This window comes from Crocodylus porosus, unplaced genomic scaffold, assembly GCF_001723895.1.
Source record: "Crocodylus porosus isolate Cpor-Errol unplaced genomic scaffold, CroPor_comp1, whole genome shotgun sequence".
NCBI classification, from domain to species: Eukaryota; Metazoa; Chordata; order Crocodylia; family Crocodylidae; genus Crocodylus; species Crocodylus porosus.
In genome coordinates, this window is record NW_017728943.1 from 23,061,843 (window position 1) to 23,081,747 (window position 19,905).

The 19,905-nt window shown below is 50.7% G+C and overlaps 2 protein-coding genes across 2 annotated transcripts in view; both read left to right on the forward strand.

Moving 5' to 3' along the window:
* Positions 1 to 1,031, forward strand: part of LOC109318995 (cullin-9-like) — a 44,526-nt gene extending 43,495 nt beyond the window's left edge. The window contains exon 19 of the mRNA XM_019548514.1: positions 1,010 to 1,031. Within this exon, the coding sequence (XP_019404059.1) occupies positions 1,010 to 1,031 (22 nt within the window). The remainder of the gene's footprint in view (positions 1 to 1,009) is intronic.
* The window catches only part of PPP2R5D (protein phosphatase 2 regulatory subunit B'delta), a 1,176,261-nt gene that overhangs the window by 478,240 nt on the left and 678,116 nt on the right, over positions 1 to 19,905 (forward strand). The window lies entirely within an intron of this gene.

The window sequence follows — 19,905 nt, forward strand, 5'->3', positions numbered from 1 at the left end:
GATGCTGGTCGTCATCTTCTTGTAGAGGCTGGCGTATTTCTCACAGTCTGTCACCAGGTCCTGCAGCTCCGTCACCAGCAGCAGGTTGGAGCTGTGCTTGTCCGTGACCTTGGTCAGGGCCTCCTTGGTCCCCACACGGCACATCACCACAGCACAGTCTTTGTTGACAGTGGCCAGGCGGTGCAGGAAGCGAATGAATTCCTGTACAACCTGCAGAAGGAGAGGGAGGGGCTGGGGGTCAGCACACTGGGCTGGGAACCAGCAGCCTGTTTCTGTTCTCAGCTCTGCCTGCCACGTGGCCTGGGGCAGGAAACTCCCCAGCTTCCCACACTCTTGCCTGGCTCAGCTCATGGGCAGGGCTCAGTGCTTAGTACATAAGGGCAATAGAGGGCTGCAGTCTCTAGGCCCTCTGTTGTGTCCCAGTGGGAGGATTAAGTCCTGGCCTAGGGGCCAGTGAAAGAAGTGCCAGAGCCAGAGCTAGCACTGCTCCCCATGAAACAGGCCTGAGGCAGGCCCCTTCCACAGCCACTCTCCCACACAAGACATCAGCAGCAGCTCCTGCTCCCAACCTCCACAGGGCACCCCGCAAAGCCCATCCTTCAGCCTGCCAGTTGGTAACAGGACCCCCCCGCCTGGCCCCATCCTCACATCTCGCTCGGTGCTGTGGGCGCTCATGGAGGACAGGCAGGGCTCGATGCACTCATGCCATGGCAGCGCGTCTTCCTGGTAATTGTCCAGGAACTTGTTCAAAATCCTGAGCGACAGACAGGGGAGTGAGGACTGGGTGGGGGGGAGGGGGCAGGAGCTGCCAGTGCCCAGAGTCCCCCTCTCTTTACCACCCTTCAGGCACCCACTTTCCCTGCCCCTGGCCAGCCAGTGCAGACACCAGCCAACCCATGTCAGGTCCCTTCTGCTTCCCCGCTCAGGGCAGCCCTGGCAGCCTTGCTCCTACCGCACACCTCGCCTCAGGAGCTTCCAAACCTACCCACAGCCTTTGTCCCCTCTGCAGGTCTCTGACCAGCACCCTCTAACCAACACATCTCACCTTGGGAAATCCACAGCTACCCTCTGCCCCCAATCACCCTAGGTTCTGGCCCCCACCTGGCCACAGCCCTGCTGCTTTGGCAATCATAGCCATGTCTGCAAACCCAATCCAGACACTCCAGCCAGTCCCAGCATATTCCAGCCCACCCAAGGCCCTCTCAGCACACAGAAACCACAGCCTCCCACCCACCGAGCCCCTCCCCAGGGGCCTGGCCTTCTCCCCTCACCTGAGGACCCCCAGCTGCACAGCCTTCTCAGCCCCCAGCTGCTTCAAGTTAAAAAGCAGTAGCAGAAAGCGGTCCCGGTCCCTCAGGAGCTCAGCAGCCTCACTCTCATGCCAGAGGCTCTTGTCACAAAGGTGCTGCTCCAGAGCCAACACCACCTCCTTGGAGAGGATGCCCTCCCGCAGACTGGCCACCAGCTTCTGCACATCCATGTCCTTCAGATCTAGGGGGGCACCTGCATCTGCATCAGGTATAACAGGCTCAGGGCCTCACTTCAGCAACACCCAGGTGCCTGCAGCCCTCCTCAGCATGGCACCATCCCCAAATTCCCCCAGGCTGGGAAGGAGTGAAAACTGAGCAGACAGGTGCTCAGGGGTCATCTCCTGGCTCAAAAGCATGGGAAGTGCATGGGGAGGGGGGAAATAGGGCCTAAGGAGATGCATGGCACCATGTCTCTGCCAACTCCAGAAAGCAGGAAGTCAGGAGACACCAGACATCCTGTATTTGCTTGCCTGCAGGCTCACAGGCATTAGGAAGAAGGATGCTCTGGACAAAAGGGAAGGCACGAGGCCAGTTCCTGCCCATGCCAGGCTCACAGGCAGTGGGGTCTGAAGGACCCAGAGACCTCCATACCTGCTGTTGCCAGATCTGAGGGGACCTTGTGCTCCACCAGGTGGCTAAGCAGGGCTGTGGCCAATGTTTCGCTGGGACAGCTGGGCTCCGCAGGGCTCTGGCCTCCTTGGCAGCAGCTCTGCAGGGCTGAGCGGATCCCACATCTCACCAGCTGCTCAGCCAGGCCATGGTGGTTGTCGACAAGCATGTTCACCACCAGCAAGCCATTCTGCACAGCTGACGTACTACTGCGGGGACAGGGCAGAGTAAGGGATGAGGCACACCGCTCCTCCTGTCCTCTAATGAAGCAGGTAGTGAAAGGGTCTCCCACCCAGAAGCAGCCACATGGAGACTCTGGGAGAAGCAGCCACAATCCTTCTCCAGTGCCAGTGCCAGTGCCAGACCACTGTTGCTGCAGGACAGGAGGGGGGCACAGGGGGGCAACTGTCCCTCAGTGCAGTTCCTGAAGACAGACTCTGCACCTGCTTTACTCTCTGGCAGGCATTTCCCCCCCACCTGTTCCCAGGACACTCCCCCTAGCCATATGCCCATACCCAGCTGCGCCCTGCATGGTGCTGATGGCAGCAGGAATGGCACACAGCAAGCTGTCTGAGTCCTTGCTGGTAGCAGAGCCAATGCTGGCAAAGATCTCCCGCATCATTTGGGCATCAGAATGGTTCAGGGGATAGGGCTTCCCACTGGTGCCCAACACTTCACAGTTTCCAGCCCCCACCAGCACCTTCAGGGCCTGCAAGGCAAAAACAGGGAGTTAAGGGAGCAGCAAAGGACACAGAGTCACCCAACACCAGCCTAGCACTGGCAGTCCACCAGGTACCCCCAGGATCTCAGCACTTGCTATCTAGTCCACAGAACCTACCTCCCCTGATAAGTACGGATAAGCCCATCTTCCCAACAATCCCAATAGCTGCCCTCTAGCAGAGGGCCCAGACCTGCCACACTCCCCACTACCCCTACAGCCACCCAGCCCCTCTGCACACACACTCACCGCCAAACCAGCTTGCTGGACCAGTGCCGAGGGGCCATACTCCTGCATACAAGCCAACACAGCACGTATCCCACCCTCCGTGGCAAAGAGCATGCGCCAGTCATACTTGGCCATCAGCACGCACAGCAGGCGCAACGCCAGCACCACCAGCAGCTTCTCCTTCACCTGGTTGGTCAGGAGCTCCACAAGCATCTTCACCAGCTTCTCCCTGCACAGAACAACAGCTGCTCAGGCTGAGCAACCTGAGACCCTCATGGTGCAGCTGCAGGGACGAGGCCTGCTGCGTAACTCAAAGGCAGCTCCCTCTTAGGAACTGGATCTCCAACCACCCCAACAGGCCATCCTTATTCACAGAATCATAGACATTAAGGGGTGGAAGGGACCTCGAAAGATCAACTCCAACCCCCCTACTCTGGGCAGGAATACTGCTGAGATCAAATGATCCCAACAAGTTGTCTGTCCAGTCTCCTCTTGAAGACTTCCAAGGTTGTAGACTGCATCACTTCCAAGGGAAGTCTATTGGTGGCCCCCCCACCCATCTGACTAGTCCCAAAAAGACAGTGAGAGACAGCAGTCTGTGCCAGCAATCATCTTCACTGTGAAAAATACAGCCTCTGCATCCAACCCACACTTCTCTGGCTTTGACTTCCAGCCCTTGGTTCTTGCTCTGCTTTCCCCTGCTAGACTAAAAAGATATTTTGCACCTGGTCCTCTCCTTCATCAAATCACCTCTCCCAGTCACCTGGAGATGGCCACACTTTTTATGAAGGAGGCTGAAGGACTAGAAGGGACCAGGAATGAGAAGTGAGAACAATTCAGGGCCTTGGAAACCTACCGTCCAGTGACTGACTGAGGAAGTTTGAACCACAGAGTTATGCAGAGGAAGATGAGGAGGAGGTTTGATCACAGTGTACAGGTACCTACATGAGCAGAACGTTTTGGGTCCTGGAAGGCATTCAATCCAGTAGAAAAAGGCAGACAGAGCCAAGACCAGAGGCTGATGTCAACAAAACCCAAATGGAAATCAAACAATCTTAAGAGGAAGGGTAGTTAGCCACCTGACCCACTTCTGCAGGAACAAGGGAATTCTTCCACCCCTTAGAGTCTTCCAATCAATAAAGACATCTGTTTTAAAGACCCACTAAGTGAGAACAAGGCTCCCCTCTCCAAGAGTTAATAATGAAAGGCTCTATCTTATGCTACAGATGGTCAGGCTAAGTAATAACCATCCCTGAACCTCTTTGATTTCCACCCCAGTTCTTTGCATGAAGTTTTATTTACTTCCACTGTCTCAAGGCAGGGACCATACACATAGCAACACAGCCCTGTTATATCTGGCCTATTATGGTACTACCCCTTACAGAATGGTCAGCCTGACTTTAATACCTCAGAAGTTCTGAAGCAAAATATAAAGAAGTCCATATGCAAGCATCTGGAGGAGAAAAGGCTGACCATAAACAGTCAGTATGGGGTTATTAAGGATAAACCATGCCAAACCAACGCAACCTACTTCCTTGACAACATAATTAGTTGGGTGGATAAAAGGAATGCACATGGACTTAAGTAAAGCTTTTGCTAAGAGTCTCATATGGCTTTCTTTCAAGTGAACTGGAGAAAGGTAAGCAAGATAAAATTACTACAAAGTTTGGTATATAATAGGTTCAATAGCTGCAAGCAAAAATAATTATAATAAGATCAATACAGGAATGGCAAGAGGCTTCAAGTGAGATTCCACATGGTCTGTCCTGGGTCCAATGCTGTTCAATATGTTTATTAATGATTTGGATGCCAGGACAGAGAGCTTCCTGAGCAAATCTGCAGATGTCACAAAACTAGAAAGAACTCCAAGTACTCTGGACGCTGCATCAACAGGAGTATTAAGTGTAAGGCAAAAGAGAAGGCAGCATCAACTCATTCTGTGCTGCTTAGGCCTCAGAGTACTGTCTGAAGTTCTGGACTCCATATTTTAAGAAGGATGTGCAGAAGTTAGAGAGGGTCCAGAGGTGAACAACAAAATAAAAAAGGGGTTGGAAGGCAAGAGGTATAAATACTAGAGAAGAAGAAAAGGAAATTAAGGTAGGGGGAGCATGATAGCAATTTCAAACATTTGAAATGCTGCTATAAAGAGAGCAAATAACTGTTCACCCTTGTTGCAGAGGGCAAGACAGGAAGCCTAGGGTTTCAAGTGCAGCAAAGTAGATTTAGATATCGCAGGAATAGTCTCCTTACTGCTAGAACAGAAAGACAGTGGAATAGACTGCACAGAGACATCACAGAATCTCTTCAAGTATTGTGTAGCTGGAAAAGCAAAGAGCTGGGATGATTTGGGAATAGCACCTTGTATTCATACAGGCTGTTGGACCAGATGACCCTTGAGGTCTCTTCTAGCCCTGATTCTAGGACAGTGATTCTCAACCAGGGTGCTGCAGTACCCTGGGGTTCCTTGAGATCCTGTCAAGGATGCCACAGGATGCCACCCAATGTTAACACTGTGAGGTGTGCAATCACCAATCACAAGATAAACCCAAAGAGTTCAAATAGAAATCCACAGTGTTAGAAGCATTCTGCCCTGTTGAGGGCTGAGTTCTTTGTAACAGCAGAATGGCTCGCAATTATTCTTCTGTAATCAAGAAATAAGCAAAAGCTAAGAGCTGGCATTTTCTATGGGAGGCCTTGAATCTAATTAGGGATGCCTCAATTCTAAAAAGAACAAGAACCACTATTCTACAGTAGCAGTTAAGCCAAGCATATTCCTGTCAGCTGCCCATTCCCAAGAGACAGGAAAAGCTGGGGATCCTTGCCCTTCCCTTGTGTTATTAGCTACTGGTTGGAAAAAGCTGCATCCATAAACCTGGACGAACAAAGATGAAACAACTGACCTGATGGTGAGTCCACTCTCGATTTTGATGAGCTGCCGCTCTCGACCCAGCTCCTCCTCCAGGGTCTTGATAATGAACCTGAGACCAGCTACCTGCAGCTCGACCTCAGAACTGGATCTTTGGATCATCTCCGAAGCATCTGCAATCTTTTCCAAAGAGTTCTTCTTGCCTGATCCCTTCACACTGCAGAGTACTGGCCAGGACCAACAGGTTCATTAGCATAGCAAAAGCAGAAGAACCCCTCCCTGAGGTCTCACCGAACCCAGGTCAAGCCCCACTCTTCCCTGGAGCACTTTCCCCACAACCCTACCTCCCCCTCTCCCAAGCCCAACCACTTCAAGTTAACCTTGGGTTCCCCAGCCCGAGCCCTGCATTCACTTCTCCAACAAGCCCAGAACTACCTCCATGCAGAGAGAGATGAGCAAGGACCCTCTCTGTCTAAAGACCCCCGTGGCAACTCTGGGCCAGAGCTGCCACTCCCAGCAGGACAGCTGGGCTTCCTGCTGGCACTTACCCTTGGCTTTCTCCTCCAGCAACTCTGGCAAAACCAGCCCTTCTGCTTTGAAAAGTTCATTAAATAGCTGAGAGTCCAGTTTCTCCATGGTGGCTGGGGCAGGGAAAGGCACATCAGCAGCAGGAAGGTCTGTCTTTGGTTTCTTGGACACCACGGCTTCAAGGAAGGCACTCCCATGGCCAGCACTCTCTGAAGGCACTGAATCTACCCCAACACTGTCTTGTTCCACCCATCCTTTGCTGAGGAAGTACTTGATGTAGACATGGGAGCTGTGGAGGTCACTCAGGGTGCTTCCCTGGCACTGCTTGCTTAGGACCTGCAACACTTTCTGGGCCAACTCCACTGGCACTGACAGCTGGGTCAGGGCTTCCTCACTTAGCTCTGACAGCTGGAAATACAGGGGTCTGAGTTAATCTTCATAGCCCCTCTACAGGCCTGACACCTACCCATAACCAAACCTCCCAATTTGCTCCTCAGTGCAATGACTTCATCCAGCCCTGTGACTTGCTCCTCTAGTTCCATCTCATTTCCACATCTCCCCCTCCCTCCCTCCCACATCACCTGCTCTTTTCATGTCCTTTCCCTTCATTAAATTCTGGCACTCTATTAGGGCAGTACAGAATGAGAAAATCCTGGGGAATAGTACCCATGTAGAGCCCAGGCAGGCTAAAAGCCCTCAAAGTTCTGGACAAGGAGAGGGGTGAAAGAGCTACTAGAAGCCATAAAGTTGGCATTGTGGGAGGCTAAAGCAATAACAAATGCAAGCTCATGGTAAGCGCTGAGCAGCCTAAAAGGCTGAGGTAAAGAAGGACTCCTTTCCACACCATTATCAGCAAGGAGTGTCCTAGAAGCCTGCATCAGCTGCACATTTAAGATGGACAGAAAGCAGCAACAATTTTGTTTTAGCAGTTAGAGGAAGCAGCCATGATGGGCAGCAGCAAACCCACGCTGCTGCCTCAAGCTCAGGGTCTGAGAGCGAATGGCAGCAGGGTATTCGCCAGCACAGAGCACCTGGTAGGAGGCTGTCCTCAGACAAAAGCTGATGTGCCAAGGCGTGTTCCCTCCCAGCCCCTTCTACCCCATGGCCAGATTGCACATGTAACCCATAAAAGCACTGCTGACTGCCCCTTGCAGGCGCTCTATGGTGAAGGGATGGTTAGAACTAGTTTCTGCCTGATTTTCCCTACTCTCATTTCTGCCACTCTGTCCTTCACCTCTTGGTGCCACTGGATGAGGTGGATGATCTCCTGTTGCTCATGTAGTTCTAGCTTCTTAACAAAGAAGAGCAGTTCCCACCACTCAGCCCGGGTCAGGGCCTCTGTGTCCTCGCCCTGTTGGTCCATCAGGTATGGCAGGGAGTACAGCCCCCCAAGGGGCTTGCAGTAAAACATCTGGGTAACTGCAGCTAAACACATAAATGCAGTGAGACCTTTTAATGCACCCACAGATGGAGGCTGACCTTGGGGTTTCAGGGCATGGTGGTTACAGACTGTTCTGTACCACAAGGAGATCTGCCTGGGCCATTCAGGCAGCCAAGGAAATTTGGAGTCTTGTTTCTGTGATGTGATGAGGCAGAGTATGAGGGGATGAGGTACTTTCCCACTCCAACAGCGCCTCTATTTCTACTTGCATTTTAAGGAGTAAGGAACCAGTGGAAACTCTCCAAGCAGACAGAGAAAAGAAAGAACCACTGGTGAAAAACCCATAGGTACAGACCCGTCACTCTCTCCCTCATGAGTCTGTTGCCCAGAGGGGCCTCCCTCTGGGGCAGCACAGCCAGAACCAGGGGCACAGCCCAAATCCCCACCTTCAGCTATGGGTTAATAGGGTCCCAACATCAAGCTCCTCCTTAGAGTCTTAAGGAGTCACTGCTGTAGGACAGAGGCAAGGCACTATGACCACAGGAGGCCGGGGTCAAGCATTCTGCTCAGGGTCACTCAGCAGTCTGCAACCAAGCCTGGAACTGAGTCCCAGCCCCTTTTCCCTCTTCACAGAAACAGCTTGACATTACGTGAGAATATGTGGGGGATGGGCAGGGAGCAGGTAGCAAGGGCCCACAAGCTTCAGTTCAGCAGGGCACATGCCCTGCACAGACACTCACCAGTTTTCAGTTTGAGGTTCTCTGTTAGGCTGGACATCTTGTCCTGGACCTCACGCTCCACTTGCCCAAACGAGCCCACAATCTCCACCATATGCCAGTGTACCCAATATGTACGACCCAAAGCCTGCCAATATACCTGGGGACAGGAAGCCAACATAGCCGGTTACTTAGGGCACCTTCTGGGTACCCTGGCATGCATCCCAGCAAGTCCCCCACACCAGCAAGAACACCTAGTGATGTCTCTAACAGGAACGACATCCCTTTCCAAACCCACACAAGGACATAGACACAGGAATCTTTCAGGATGACACAGGCAGCCTCACACAGCTGAATAGGCGCCTGCTGCCCACAGAAGTACCTGGACGGGTGGCATGCCGTCGTTGCTCTGGCGGAACTCGCCTTCATCCCCAGCATTGACTTGCTCATAGTCCTCCAGCATGCGCACCCACATGCCCCGTGTCAAGGTCGCCTGCACATACTCTGCGTAGCTACTGCGGCTCGGGAAGGCAGAGCGTGTCTTGAAGGCACTGGCCTCTTTCTGGGGAGGGCCAGGGGCCACCTGGATGGGTGTGCAGGCAGGAGCCTTGGGCTGGAAGATGGAACGGATAACTCGAGGTCGTGCCTCCCGCAAGGAAAGGAGCTCCATCTTCTGGTTGCAGTCCCAGCCCATCACCCGCACCAACTCAGAGATGAGATTAGCCATAGCCATGCTGAACTCAAACTCCCGCTGCACGCGGGTCCTCTCCCCAAAGTGCGTACTGTGGGCAGTGCAGTCCTGACGCTCTGCCCCCAGCTCTGTGCTGCTGTTGACCTTGTCCATGAGAGAGGTGACACACAGGTAACGCTTCACCAGAGAGAACAGCAGCTTCCCTGGGATCTGCAACAGATACCGGCTTCAGACCCATGACCAAGAGAGCTCCAGTCACTCTCAACTACCTTTCCACCCAGTCACACTACCCCAATATAGGTCAGAGCAAGCAGTTGGTATCCCTCCATACCCTACCCTGCCCTGCCCCTACATTAGGCTCATAAGCCAGCCATCCCCACAAAGCCCCCCTCACCACATACTGCATACTGCCTGCCCTGAACCAACCCATTCTGCCCCTGCCCTTTCCCTGACAGCCCCCACAGCCATCCTACCCACAGGCTCTCCTACCCAAACCACCCCTGCCCCTTCCCTGATAGGCACCCCTTGGCCACCCACCCTGCCCCGTCCCCAACAGCCCCCATTCCACCAGCCAACCCACCCCCACCCCTTCCCCAAACCGCTACTCCTATCACACCCAACTAAAACCAACCCTCCTCTGACAGGCCTTCCTTCTACCTGTCCAGAGCCCTCTCTACCACATCCCCCTTTCCCTCACCACCCATCCTGCCTGCCTTAAGCCATCCATCTACTGTTCTCAAAACTAGGGCTCTGCACCTGCTCCCACCCCCAAATAGGTCTCTAAGCCCCACTGTCCATCATTCCATCTCTTCCCCAGCGAATCCTCCATGCCCTTGTGCCCTTTGCCCCCCTTCCCAAGGGCTGCCTGAATCAGTTGCTACCTGTGGAAGGTGGATGCCCTCAAAGGACATGCAGTGCTCTTCAGAGGACGTAGTCTCTGCAAACAGCTCCAGGAGGGTGTAACGACTGTCAAAGTCCATGTGCTGCTCAATGCCATCCTGCTGGCTCAGGGACAGGAGGACATAGGCCCGACTCCCTGCAAGCACAACAGACACCAACTTAATGCTTCCTCATGGAGGGTCATCCACACCAAGAAGGAGAATCATACGCAACATACACAACACCACAACCCACGACCACCTACTCCCCTTGTCTTGGGAGTTTTGAAAGCCTGCCACTCCCAAGCCCCTTCCAACAATCACCAAGGCACCAAACATCCTAAGCCTAAAAGAATTCAGAGAAGTCATGGCACATGTTGGATACAATGGTCAGTTTTTTTCCCATATTAAGGGGCCAAATAAGTCTAGAGAGAAGTCTAGGATAGCAAGTTTCTTTACTGCCCCGGAAAGAGACACAACAAAACAAAAGCTACCAAAATTTAGCAGTTAAATGAGAGCAGGTACCTGAAAGCACTTACACTAGCGTTAAAGCTGACCCAGAAAGTAAAATCAAAGTCTTGTTTGAAAGCTTTTGCTTTAGTTAAGAAAGCAGTCTGAACCACCTTCTCCTCTCCTCCAAAACCATCAGTTCTGCTATTTCATATTAGAAATTTCACAGGCCCTTCTGGCCTGCAGGATGGACTGGAGGACAAGAAGACAAGTGAAGGCTGAAGCTCTTGAGACATGAGAAATGCGATCATTGTTTAACGCACTTTGATAAGATCTCCTCGATATGATTAACATGCTGAGGAAAAATCTCTCTTAAACATTTCAATACTCATGATTTCAATTAGGTTAAAAGCTCACAAATTCAGTCAATCCTCCTGAAAAAATAAAACTTATACTTCTGATATTTGTAAAATCAAATTAAAACCAGTAAGAAAGCACCTTTGTTTTGGATACAGCTCTCTGAAGTTTGTTTTACATTATTAACAAACCAAAAAGATCATTAGAGCAGGTCTTTTAAAAGCCTTTGCAATTCACTTCATAGGTGACGCTGGCTTATCAAAAGTCTGCTGTGACCCGTTTACAACCTTCTGAACAGTCTTCCCTGGAAATGCCACTTTTCATGCCTGGAAATTTCTGAGCACATGTGCAAAGTTTAAAAGCATAAAAGCAACTGTTAGAGCTGCTCACAAGTTAATCACACAGCCAAAAAATAACTCAATATGTTGTGAATGGCTCTATAGACACAGAGGTGAGTAAACTGACATCACATGAGATGTCAGCCCTCTGCTGCATGGCACATGGTAGATCTTGGATTGCTCTTTAATTCAAAAAGTGATCTGGTACTTAAAAAGGTTGGAGATCACTGCTATATACACTACCCATCCTATACTCATGATCAAGGATTCTGGTGTTCTCTGTTTAAAAACTGCAGATTCTTTGATAAAACCCCCAAAATTCTCTGATTTAAAAAACCCAAAATCCATGTTTTTGCACAATTAAAATTAAATGTCACTCTATATATAGGGATTAGTTGAACATAATGTTTTATTGATATATTTATATTTTTAAAGCAATCTGGAAGGCTACCGGTGTGCCTCAGTCATCATAAAAAATAAATTCTAGATACTATATATTTTGGCATTTGATTTTGGGTTTTTTTATAATGGAAAATCAGAGCTTCCCCTGCCCTCTTCACTCACCAGGATGCACGTCCAGCTGCAGCTGCCCCCCAACCACTGCCCTGTGGTGCTGAGCAGCCCTGATATGCCAGTGCCCTGCCCCTGCCCATGCTATTGCCCCTCACTTTGAAGTCACAGCCCCCCACTTCCACTCCACAGACCCCTGGCCCACCAATGCCCCTCATTCCTGACCCACAGCCCCCCACGCCAACCCTGCCACTGCCCATCACTCCCAACCCATGACCCCCCCCCAGCAACAGCACAGAGATGGGCTTTCTGGTAGCATTAAGTGCTGCCTCAGACTCCGCTGCCCCGCAGCTGCCCTGGCACCCAGACTATTCCTCCCTCCCTTCCCCACCTCCACAAACCCTTTGCTCCACACACACATATGCCCCACACAGTCCCCAGGCCCTGGCCCTCCAACCCCTCCCCTCCACTCCAGACTTACCTGTATCCATCTGCTAGAGCTGCTCCCACCACCCTGCCTGGCTGTGTGCCAACCATGTGCGTGCATGTGCACATACACATGTAGTGCCCCCTGCCTTCAATCATTCTTCTCCCAGTCCTCCCACCCCCAAGCAGCCCCTTGCAGGCTGAAACTCTGCCAGCCTATAAGAGGAACTCTTCTGTTTCCTACAGTTTCCTCCTTTAAAAGAGAAAATCTGCATTTTTCCATAGCAGACTCAGATCCCTGTTCATGATACCTAGTACTAACTTTTTGCACAGGCGAACCAACTCCTTCAAAAAAAAGGAGCCAAGCTCTCTCTGGAAGCTTTTGGATCAGGTGTCTCCTCCTCTATAAGTTCTATTCTCCATCTTAAGTAATTTACTGCTATGAGATTTCAGAAATCAGAGCCAACCACATATAGGAACTATACCCCTTTTTTCATCTTCCTTAGCCATAGGCCTCTCAATACACCATCATTATCCAGGGTCATAACAAAAAAATTTACTGCATCCATCAACAAGAGCACTAGGGAAAATAAGTTTAGCTTTACAATTTAGCTGATTGAATTGATTTAGCTAAACTGTAACAATACAGCACTAGGCTGCAACAGCTCCACATAAATGCAATGAGATTTGGTTGGATGAGGCTGACGCTTTCGAGTTTTTCCTTAGATCTAGATTGATCTTTTACTTCCTTCAACCTTTTGGAAAAAAAAAGACTCCAGAAGGAACTGCTGAGGCTTGACTGTGTCTAGCCCAGATACAAAAGCACAGCACACCCTGGACCTGATAAAAATGTCAGCACTTGTGTTTCCTCTCAGCTCTGTGTTCTTGGGGACCCCTGGCACAGGAGGCAGCCGTCTGACTCACAAAGAGCTCTCCCCTCCCCACCTCTGCCTGAACAAGAACTGATTAGAGGAAGGACTTACAACAGGCAAAGAAGATGCAGCCGGAGGCACACCTAAAGCCCTCCAGACAAGGGTGATAAGAGTTAAGCAACTCCCCTGGTCTCATTTGCATCCGAGATGGAACCAAATGACAACTCATTTACATGGGAAACAGAACCGGCATGCACCTTCATTAGCATTCAGGATGGAGAACAGAGATTCCAAGGCAAGGACCGCACTAAATTCTGGGATCAGCGAAGCAGGGGAGCACTGCATGATGGGGAATCCTTGCTCCAATTGCTAATTAACCCACCTCTACACACACCCAGCTCAGCATTTATCAGACCAATTCTAGTAATGACTCCTCTATTGGTATCCAAAACACTGAATCTGCCTGTCTGTATTGTGAGCTCCCTCAAAGTAATGCCATCCATGGCCAGGAGCAACCTGTTCCTAGTATCCAGCATATGAGCCATCGTTTACCCCAAAACCAGGCTTGTCCAACATGCAGCCTGCCAAGCCATTTTATCTGACCTGCGGCAGCACCGCCGCCACTGCCGAGCACGGAGCCACCGCAGTGGAGCCACAGCGGCAAGGTGAGGTGGGCAGGGCTGGCCCCCAGGCCCCAGCTGGCAGTGAGGGGAGTGGAGGGGACCTGCTTACCCCCGTGGGGCCGGGCTCATCTGTGAGTCAGGTCCTGCCACCACTGCCCCAGCTACGCCTGATTAGACAAGCTGGGGACAGCACGTGCAGCTTCTTCTCTGGCTCCGCCCCTTGCCCCCGGCACGTGGCCAGGGGAGCTTCAGCGTGGCCCGCGCCCTGCCCACATGTGTGGTGAACAGAGGCATGAGGTAAGTTCCCGCATGTAGCTGGGGACGCCTCGGGGCTGGGCCAGGCCGGGGCTCCAGGGAGCGCAGTTGCTGGAGCCAGGCTGGGCAGAAGGCAGGAGGAGCCTGGCTCAGAGGCGCTTTACATCCAGCCACCTCCTTGGCAGTTCATGTCCTGCAAATGTAGCCTGCGTGGCTGAGGACAGGGGTCTGGATGCTGCTGGAGCAGCCCATGCAGTGAGGGAGTCCTAGGTGCCCACCCCCACAGCGTGCACCCTGTGCAACACATGCTGGTGTTATCTGGGGCCCACAGCCTCACCAGATCTGAACAGCCCTGGACTAGCTTATCCTTGAGATCTCTTCCATGTCTCTGCAGTATATGCCTACAATTTCTATTTAATTAGCCACAATGACCATGATCAAGTTAGTAAAGGATCTCAAGCTGAAAGTCCTGATTGGAACCAGCCTGCTCAAACGTACTCTGTTAGCATGTGTGTACATGTGTCTAATTGCATTTATTATAGTCCTAATGAACTGAGTTCAAGGCACATGAGGGTGTCAGACTATCAATGCTGAATAGTCTGGCCTGACTCAGAAGTCCTCTGTTAACCTGTGTGCTTGTGTTTGACTGCATTTTACTGTTGCCCTGGTGAACTAAGTTCAAGTTATATGAGGGTGTTACCCAGCCTGACTCAGGCATATCCTGTTGATCTGCATGCATATGTGTATACATGTGTTTGACTGATTCCATGGCTGGAGGAACCCAGCCCCATTGAAACTGAGTCCTGCAAGACAGCTCCATTGGGGGTGAGGACTTGCAGAAGGGAGAGATACAGCTCCATATAGAAACACAAGTAACACAAGCAGCACATTGATAGAATTACAGATACCCCCAGAAACATACCCCTAATAAATGAGCACTCCCCAAAGTGACGAGCAAATCTGGTAACACTTGTATACATAAACTCCTGCCCTTAGTAAGGATTTTCCAGTCAATCAAGAGGTACTTTCCAAGAGTACTATTACCCTTGCCAAACTGAACTCCATATGATCAGAAAATTATATCCTATTACCTCCCAGTACACTTTGGCTGTTTGGAAAACATCATCTACAAAATCTCCTCCATGTTCACCACAAGCACCAACTTTCCAGCAAGCTGACACTACCCAAACATGCCCTGGGGTTCTGTACAGGACTGCTCACCAAGGGGTCTTTACCTGCATCATGGGAAGCCAAGGCTCTCAGCATTTTGCCAGCGCTGCGCCGGATTTGCTTCTCCTCATTACAAAGCATCTTCATCAGCAGATCCAGAGCCCCCGTCTCCTTGAAGACACCGGTCAATGAGCCAATGCTGGCGTAGGCACTCAGCACGTGGATGGTGTTGAGGATAGAGGATGCTGGGCCCATAGCCCTAGCCATTTGCCGGCCAGCCCGCTGCACCAGACTCCTGACATCTTCCTTCATTTCCAACAGCGAGGCTTCATCCAGTGTGACACCCGAAGGAAACGTGTTGGGTGCCTTCTCCTCCTTCACTCGCTGCCCCTCAGGCTTCCTCTTGCCCAGCAGCGTCGGGCAATTGGCATAGACCTCCTCTGCTGACATCCACATCAGGATGTTCTCCGCTTTGCTCTCTGTGGAAGAAGCATTGGCGTTGCTCCCCGTGCCCTCCTCCAAGCTAAGGATGCTCCAGCGAATCAGGTACTCCGTGTGGCCATCATGGCCCTGGCGCTGACGGATCAGTTCCTCCGGGTAGGCCTGCAGCTTGGCCCCCAGGTTCACCAGCAGGTTTCCATTGCGCCTCTCACTCACCATGACGGGGAGTGTGGCTGCAGAGAAAAGGGGAGAACCAAGTTACAATCCCTGGAGACAGCTCCTCTGAGAATACCCCAACCTGGTGCCCCAGGGAAAAGGCTTCTCAGATGAAGATTCTCCAAACCCTGAACACCCAGCTGACAGAAAAAAATCTGGAGAAGGACCGCTCCAGCAACCAAGACTCACACAATTCTGCAACCCAGGCAAAGTCTTTGTAAGGAAAGTCCCAGTCAGAAGTTCCTGGAGTCCCAGCACCAATGGAACAAGGGCCTCTTTCTTTCTTTGTTTAAATATATATCTCTATATACATATATATACGTGTGTGTGTATGTGTACACACACACACACACACACACACACCCACATCATTTAGCAAAAGCTTTTCTTCGTGCCTGGTAACCCTGATCTCAGGAGGCAGATAGCAAAGCTCCCTGGGACAGTGAGCAGGGAAGATGGAAAAGGTTTATAAGTTCATCACAGGGGTGGCAGCACAATCATACAGGCAGAGCACTGCATTTGGACTCAGGAAACCCAAGCTGAGGTTCAGTCCTCCTGCTGTGTGGTCTCGGGCAAAGCACTAGCTAGGTTATCCTCCCAGTGTACCACTACCCTTCTTTGGACAGCCTGATCTTTCCCTCACTCCAAAAAATCTTTTTCTTGCAGCTGGTGCTGCCACCTAGAATAGTTCATCTGCACTGATCTGTTTCTATGATGTCTCATGTCACACACTGCTTGACAAAACCAAAGCCATATACTCTGTGCCAAGACTCCAGGTTCTGCAACAGCCTCCAAAAAAATGAAAATGTCCTTTATAGAATTAAATGCAGAAGTGGGTAGAGTCTAAGGAATACCATGCCAAATGGAGACCCCCATCTATGGCTTCTTAACTCAAGTTAAGTTTTACCCTTAATGCGAGGAATTAACTCATAGTTACAACAAAAGGTTCAGCATGCCCCCCCGCCTGACACTTTTACAGCATTTACTCTTGAAACACAGAATAAACTTTACATCAGCTTTACATCAGGAAGGATCAAGTTATCTCAAACTCAACAGTTTAATTGGTTGTAGGACCTCAGTGGAAAGAGTCTGACTGGCCCAGTAGTTCTCAACATACAACTGCTCTACAGAAAACCAGTAGCAATTCTTTTCTTGTTAAGAACTAAGGAAGACCACAGCAGATCAAAATGTTTTTAACTCTATGCATTCCTATCTGCAATCTCTGGGTTCATGTTGTGAATCCTATATGCACACCTAACTTTACTTGGTACCTTGCACTCTTGAAAAGCTCTCATGGCAGAAGAGAGTGTCATAGGACCCTGGCTGAGAATCACCAGGCTAAACACAAGTGTGCAGACTGCTTGTGCATAGGTACCCTGACACAGCCATCACAGCTCTCTGAAAGCTCTGGGCTGCATGGTCAGGGCACCAGTGGCACTCTGCACAGTTAGGGAGAGTGGGAGCAAGAACACAGCACGAACCCTTAGAATGGAGAGACACAAAACTTGGAAACCAAGCCTTCTGCTGCCCTAGTCTTCACACAGCATCCAGCCAACATAGGCCACCCGAACAGTCAATTGCAAATTAAAAGCTAGTCTGTTATCTCCAATATTGGTCTGGATTTGTGCAGTCACAGGCATACCTCGTTTTATTGTGCTTCGCTTTATTGCGCTTCACAGATATTGCGTTTTTTACAAATTGAAGGTTTGTGGCAACCCTGCGTCGAGCAAGTCTATCGGCGCCATTTTTCCAACAGCATTTGCTCACTTCGCATTTTTTAGCAATAAAGTATTTTTTTAATTAAGGAATGAGCATTGTTTTTTTTAGACATAATGCTATTGCACACTCAATAGACTACAGTATAGTGTAAACATAACTTTTATATGCACTGGGAAACCAAAAAATTCGTGTGACTCACTTTATTGCGGTGGTCTGGAACCGAACCCGCAATATCTCCGAGGTATGCCTGTATTTTGATATGTAGCATCAAACTTAAACTATGAGACTGCCAAGAAGCATTCCTTGGAGAATATTTGTTTACAATGTTACAGGGGCATAGGTTGTAGCTGTGTTGGTCTAAGGACGTAGGCAGACAAAGTTCTTTGGGTAAATCTGATATCTTTTATTAGACCAACTCAAATAGTTGGAAAACTTCTTCTTTGGTGTGAAGTGCACACACCAACTGTAGATGCTTCCTCAGCCTGATGAAGGGTGTTTATACCCGAAAGCATGCAAAGAATTTTTCCAACTAATTGAGTTGGTCTAATAAAAGATATCAGATGTACCCAAAGAACCTTGTCCGTTTAAGATGTGTCATCTCAAAGAAAAAGAAAATGCTCAGACTAACCTAAAGCTAGATTTCAACATAACATAACTATAACTTAAAGGAAGGAAAGACATTAGAGGTTTGCTATGCACAAACTTGACATGCATGTGGTTTCTCTGTGGCATAATGTGGCAGGTTAGGGTGTTATGTCTTGTGTTGTGTTGGGGTTTTCCTAAGAGGCTAGACAATGGATTTGGATGGGATGGTTTGGATAGGGATGATCCAACTGCAGACAGTGGGTTGGGATTTGATGACCTGCGAAGGTCCCTTCCAGCCCTGCTTCTCCATGGGCATTTTCACATGTGCTGGCAGATGCAGTGCTGTGCACTTCAATTAGTGATCCATGCTAATTATAAGTGCTCTGGGTGCTTTGAACTAAAGCTCAGACATCTTTTATTTCAAAGCACCTTAGTGCCATTTTATCAGCATGGAGACATGTGACCATGCTGATACAAGTGATGCACAAGGCTGCCAAAGTGCATCAACTTCCATGCTTGTTTCCAGCGTGTCAGAGCAGGCGGGATCCCTGCATGTGTGTAGGAGCCCTTAGATCTCAACCAATAGGCAAAACGACAGCTCAGCCAATAGGTGTAACTGAATACTATTAGCTTCAGCTAGCTGTTTCTTAAAGAGTTACTCTTAATGGCACAAGAACAGGCTAGCCCAAGGAAGGCACAGCAAGAGACCTGTTCAACAGCATGAAACCGAAAAAGGATTCTCCCAAAGAAAACAAACTTGGCTATGTTACTGAGAGAGCACAAGAGCACATCCCGATCGTGCAGGGAGAGGCAGAAAGGCCAAGGCGCAAGCTGGATGCAGCTGGGAAGGGACAGAAAAAGCGATAAAACATCACTCCGGAAGCACGGAGCCTCGAGCCTTCAGTCTTCAAAATCAAGTCAGCCCCCAGGGGACAAGCCCGGCTGGCACCACCGGCGGCAGGGGCAGCCGAGCTGGTGGCCACTTCCCACTCGGGCCGGGCCAGGCGCCCTCCAGGAGCGGGTGCGCGCAAGGGGGGCCCGGCCCGAGTGGCCCGCGTCTGGACATTGGAGCCAGGGTCCGATTCTGCCTCCCGCGGAGCAAGCTGGCGCCCACCCGGCCGGGCCCGCGGCCCAGTTACCTGCTCCGGCCGCTCCCGCGCGGCTTCCGGGTCCTTCGCGCAGGCGCGGCCCGTTCGGCTACGGATCCCGGCTGGAGACAAAGCGCGGCGTTTGCGCCCGCAGGTCTCGGGGCGCTGGGTGGGGCTGCAGCCCGTGGTTGCGGGAGGGGCCACGTGGCTCCGCGCCCGCGGGCGATCTTCCCTGGCGCTGAGAAGGAGGGGTGCAGACTTGGGTCGCTAGGTAAACCCAGAGGTTGCAAATAGGAATCTACGGTGTCCAAAACGCCCTGTCCTGGGCTTCCTCACTTCTTTGGAATAGAAGACGGGCTCTAGTATTTTTCTCTAGTCAAAAACCGAGTGAAAACTAAGCTGGTATTTTCCGAGCGAGGGCCTTGAGTCTTGAGAAGTTGAGAACCACTGCCTCAGAGCATTTGAGCTCCCTGCTATGATGGGTAGGAACTGAAGTCCCCAAATGCCTTGGGTAATGCTGCTGTTACTCCCTCTGACCTGGTTCTGGCATTTCCCAAAGGGCTGAATGAGGGGTGGCACCCTCAAGTCAAACAAGGGGTGCCTTAACTCTACAAAGTTTGAGAACTATTGTGTAAACAGACTATGGACAGAGACAGATCATCATCTCTTCTTAGCCCTCACCTGACAGTGAAAAGGTATCTAGCCTCCCAGGTAACTTGACCAGTCCTCACCTCTCCCTTCACTCTGATTTGCATGCTCTGCTTTAGCGCTTGAAATCAGCAGGCAAGGTATTGTTAGAAATGGAATATTGTTAGAAATGCACAGCTTGCATCTTGCACCCGATGAGAAAGAAACACTGCCAAGGACTTTTTTCCTTTCCCAGCCTTGCCACAGCTTTTTCTTATGCTAAATCGCAGACTCTCCCCCAGC